Source organism: Ciona intestinalis, unplaced genomic scaffold (genome assembly GCF_000224145.3).
Source record: "Ciona intestinalis unplaced genomic scaffold, KH HT000095.1, whole genome shotgun sequence".
Lineage (NCBI taxonomy): Eukaryota > Metazoa > Chordata > Ascidiacea > Phlebobranchia > Cionidae > Ciona > Ciona intestinalis.
In genome coordinates, this window is record NW_004190417.1 from 16,518 (window position 1) to 21,407 (window position 4,890).

Genomic DNA, 4,890 nt, shown 5'->3' on the forward strand with positions numbered 1-4,890 from the left:
ACATTTTTCGTGACGTCATATTTTTCATGACGTCACATTTTTGATGACGTCACATTTTTGGTGACGTCACACTTTTCGTGACGTCATAATTTTCTGTGACGTCACATTTTTCGTGACGTCATACTTTTCGTGACGTCACATTTTTGGTGACGTCATATTTTCCGTGACGTCATACTTTTCGTGACGTCACAAATTTGATGACGTCACAATTTTGCTGACGTCACATTTTTCATGACGTCACAATTTTGCTGACGTCACATTTTTCGTGACGTCACAATTTTGCTGACGTCACATTTTTGGTGACGTCACATTTTCTGTGACGTCACAATTTTGCCGACGTCACATTTTTCGTGACGTCATAATTTTGGTGACGTATAATCCGTGACGTCACATTTTGCTGACCTCATATTTTGTGACGTCACGTTTTTCGTGACGTTATATTTTCCAAAACGCTGACCTCATATTTTGCTGACGTCACGTTTTTCGTGACGTTATATTTTCCAAAACGTCATATTATCCGTGATGTCACATTATCCGTGACGTCACATTTTTCGCGACGTCACATTTTTCGTGACGTCACGTTTTATTTTTGCCCCGCTGGCAATTCTGCGATCGAGTATTGCGCTGTTTATGTTTCGTTTGGTCTGGTTAGAAAATCGTTTACAACTTAGTTTGGACGTTAGAGCAATTTTGCCAGCTTACATCGTGAAATGAGGTATAGGTACTTACTACAAAGCACTGTAGAAATTGAACTACGGATTACTCGATGACCATTATTGGTTGTGTTTATAGCGGTAAGCATTAACTGATTACGAGTTCGTAAACAAAGCCACTTTAATGGAACGATATACCAATGTTTACGTACTTTCACTTTGTAGCACTAGCAGGCAAGTAAAATGTTTGACTACCTACATAGGTTAACGCAGTTAGTTAAAGTCTGGATCACGCTTATAAAAGTTGGTTTTAAATGAAAATTTACACTATCAGTGGTATTTTTTTCTGAAAAAACAATTAGTTTGGCCAAAAAACGTTTTTAAAAGTACCAAAAAATCCGTCCATTGATGCGTCACTTGCGGTCACTATGACGTAAATTACGTCACAATCTGTTCTAATCGATCAGCTGATTTAGGCTTTGCTAGCAGAAAATGAATTTATGTTTGCAGCAAAACATAGTGTTCTTTGTTACTTTAGTTTACATGACAAAGAAACTAGCACAGCCTGTTAAAGTCGGTAGGTTATACGTAAATAACACGAAATAATATTGTACGCTTTGAAAATTAAGTCTAAACATTATTTTTCTTGCTCTACTGCTATAGTTTTTAACATGTTACCTACACATTATATTATTATACAAATTACAATAGTAAACGGGAACGACCTGCGAAAGAGACAGAGTGTATCAACTCTCTCTTTTACCGACATTGGAGATGCGCGTTCTTTTTCTTTTTTATATCTGTGGTCGGAGCCAAGTCGGAGCGAATATAAAACGACAACGTCATTTCCATTACTCAATGCCTCTGCGACTCTGACACAAATGCGAGAGTCCACTCCTAAACTCGTTATTTTATACTAGTGGCCTTTCTCTCGTTTGTAGTTATAATTCAGGTCTCTTGTTATGCATGTTATGTGCGACAACCACTGAGCTATATATAGTAATACATGTAATTTATTATATGACATTGATATCTATGGCGACAACGAACTATCTGTCATCACCACAGAAATAAAAAAAGAGTAGAACGCGCAACTGCCCAAAACCGTGATATATTCTTTTTCCATTCACGTGACCGCAAACTCCGTCCCCATTTCGCTTGGTCTCCATTGTAAAAAATAGGCACACAGTGGTTTTAGTTGTTTATTTCAAAAACCATACCAGCTATTCAAGTTTATTAGGCCAGTTAGTTATTTGGTAGGTTAACGCTTACTGTTTATCGCAAAAAAAAATATATATAGAAAAATATATATACTTGGAATGTTGGAAAAAGTTATTTTTCGCTATAACTCTAAATCAGAGTCCGTATATAAACATGTTTATATACGGACTCTGCTGTAAATGAAGTCTAAAAACGAAAAAAAAACTACATAAAAGGCCCTGGCTTCCATTGACTACAATAGTAAACGGGAACGACTCGCGAAAAAGAGAGAGTGTATCAGCTCTCTCCTTTACCGACATTAGAGATGCGTGTTGCCGCGTTCCACTCTTTTTATTTTTGTGGTCATCACTGCCTTCTCATATGCCACAGAAATCACAGAAAAATAACCCACCGATTTTGTCAGAATGTTAATTATTGAATGAGGGGCGAACGTGACTTCGTTTATGTTGAAAATGGTGTCTTATAAACACCGAAAATATTAAATATAAGCACAAGCCTCAATCTCTGACGCGAGGATTCTTTACTAGTTCAAATTATTGTATTACAGAAAGATGATTACATGGCAAATGTCGATTATTTTGTAATTTTTTACCTGTTTCTGTAATCGAAGACAGACTAATGTGCTGCCATGGCGGATCAAGTATCCAAAATCCACACATGTCAAGTCTGTAATACTCCAGAACAACTTCGCACTTGTTCAGAATGTCGTACTGTATGGTACTGCAGCAGGGAACATCAGCGCAGTGATTGGAAAGTTCATAAAACCAATTGCAAAATGAGTGTGACTCACAGGAAAGAAAATACTAATCTAATTGCCGAAAAAATTGCGGAAGAGACCGGAAGGTTACAAATTGGAAAAAGTATAATATTTGGTTCTTTTTACAAACTATTATTAAACGGCATGAAAATAGGCTTAAAACATTGCAAAAAAGCTTACACAAACATAAACCTCTATTAAAAAATATTTGTGGCCAAACAAAAGACGATTGGTCCCATCTGGACCAAATGCCAAACTTTCTATTTCAAAACAATTAATAAAATATTTGTACTTAATACAGCAAAACTTCCAAACAATCCTCAATGGGGAGCAGCAAATTCTGTTACAATGGAAACATTCAGTAATGATGAAATAACAGAGAAGGATAGGCAGATGAGTAATAATATATGGAAATCTATGCAACAGCATGGCTTGTGTATGCTCGATAAGTTTTTGCCAGAGGAGCAAGCAGAGCAGGTTGTGTCAGCTGTTTTATTTTGTGTCATTAGTTATTTCTTCGTTCTGCACATTACATCTTTCACTATACACATTTTAAATAAAAATGTACAAAAAAAGTTTTTACTGTATTATGTATGGTTTTTCTGTAATAATTTTATTAGATCCAGTTGATTGCATATTTCATAGGCTTTAACTTAATGCATTTCTCATTTCTGCTAATTTGACCACATTTGTCTTCCTAACTTAACAAAATATTAAATGATGTACAGAACTTGTTATTCCAAATCTCAACTATTTAAATGTTTAATATATTTCCCAGGTTTTATCTGATGTGACTCAGTTATATCGCTCAAAGGATTGCTTTAGCGACGGAGAAATTGTGAAGCAAGGAAGTAATCTTGGACCTGAGCGTGTTAGAGGCGACCGCGTTAAATGGATTGATGAAACTTTCCAAGAATGTAAAGCTATTCAATTTGTAACAAGGAAATTAGATAAGATGGTACATTTATGCAGTACATTAGGTCACTGCAGAATTGTGTCAAGAACAAAGGTTTGATTTGTTTTTGGAATTTTTATAAGTTGAAATGCAGCTTAGTAATGTTGTTATTTTTTGTAGCCCATGGTTGCTTGCTACCCCGGTAATGGAACTTTCTACAAATGTCATATAGACAATCCAGCTGAGGATGGCCGCTGTATCACATGCCTGTATTATCTTAACAAAAATTGGAATGCCAAGGTTAGAAGTTCTAGTTCATGCTTTTCAATAAATACATTTTTCATTTCGTATCTTAGTATCCGACCATGTATTAGCCTATATTTCCACTCAATTTAATTTTATGGTTTGGATCATTTTAATTAACTTCCACAATCAAATCTCAATTTATCAATGTCTTAGGAAAATGGTGGAGAGCTATGTTTGTATCCAAAAGGAACGAAGAGAAAAATATTGTGTGAACCACAATTTAATCGTTTGATGATGTTTTTCTCCAATGATAGAAATCCCCACGAAGTACTGCCAGCTTATAAAGAAAGGTTAAGTTTAAATTTGTTTATGTAATTATGTATTGTGATTTGTGGCTGACTGACTGTATTGCTTTGAAATCACTTCACATGCAAGTTTTTCACTCACCAACCTGACCATCGACCTTTGCTATTTGCCACATTTTAACACACATTGTCTAAAGGTCATGTTTGGGTAAAGCTTGGGTATCAAAACCAATTTTATAAATCATATATCTCTGTATGTCTTGCACCTAACATTAATTAAAATATTGCCAATAAAACTTTTACAGCACATATTTTTTATTCTGCCTTATTGAAAGAGTTGTTTACCAGGTTTGCAATCACATGCTGGTATTTTGATCACGATGAAAGACTTAAAGCCTTAGCTCAGTGGGCGCAGAAGCAGAACTCTTTAGTGAAAACTTAACACCAACTTTATCAACAAAAATCAAACCATAAAACTACAAGTCGGTATTATTATGTGATATATGTCACATAAGATTGTATCAGATGATTTATTGATTTTATTTAAATATTAACTTAATTGTGTGATTTTATACAAACCATTGTCTATGTATAAATTCTTGAACCCCAACTCTGATATTTTTCATACCACACAACAGAGGTTTGTTATTTGTGTTTCATTACTATATGGTTATTTTTACTGTTGAATTAAGGTGCAACTTGTCTTTCTTTTACAAATGCATCACCTTAAACAGTTTTATTTTGCTATTGTTATTTAATTATTTCGCTTTAATTTATTGCTTTGTATTAAAATTGTGGATGTGTACTATCAAA

The 4,890-nt window shown here is 34.6% G+C and overlaps 1 protein-coding gene across 1 annotated transcript; it reads left to right on the top strand.

Moving 5' to 3' along the window:
- The first annotated feature begins 2,390 nt into the window (after positions 1-2,390).
- LOC100180463 (egl nine homolog 1) lies at positions 2,391-4,890 on the top strand. Its single transcript, XM_002127461.4, has 6 exons — positions 2,391-2,734; positions 2,933-3,108; positions 3,410-3,640; positions 3,707-3,826; positions 3,986-4,122; positions 4,426-4,890. Exons 1-6 carry the CDS (start codon positions 2,503-2,505, stop codon positions 4,517-4,519), a joined length of 990 nt encoding a protein of 329 aa, XP_002127497.1. The 5' UTR covers positions 2,391-2,502; the 3' UTR covers positions 4,520-4,890.

Excerpts from the sequence above, each read along its gene's own strand:
- LOC100180463 (XM_002127461.4), top strand. The coding sequence starts at position 2,503 with ATGGCGGATCAAGTATCCAAAATCCACACATGTCAAGTCTGTAATACT. Across the intron at positions 3,109-3,409 it reads CAGAGGAGCAAGCAGAGCAG|GTTTTATCTGATGTGACTCA; the intron begins GTTGTGTCAGCT and ends TATATTTCCCAG. Across the intron at positions 4,123-4,425 it reads CTGCCAGCTTATAAAGAAAG|GTTTGCAATCACATGCTGGT; the intron begins GTTAAGTTTAAA and ends GTTGTTTACCAG.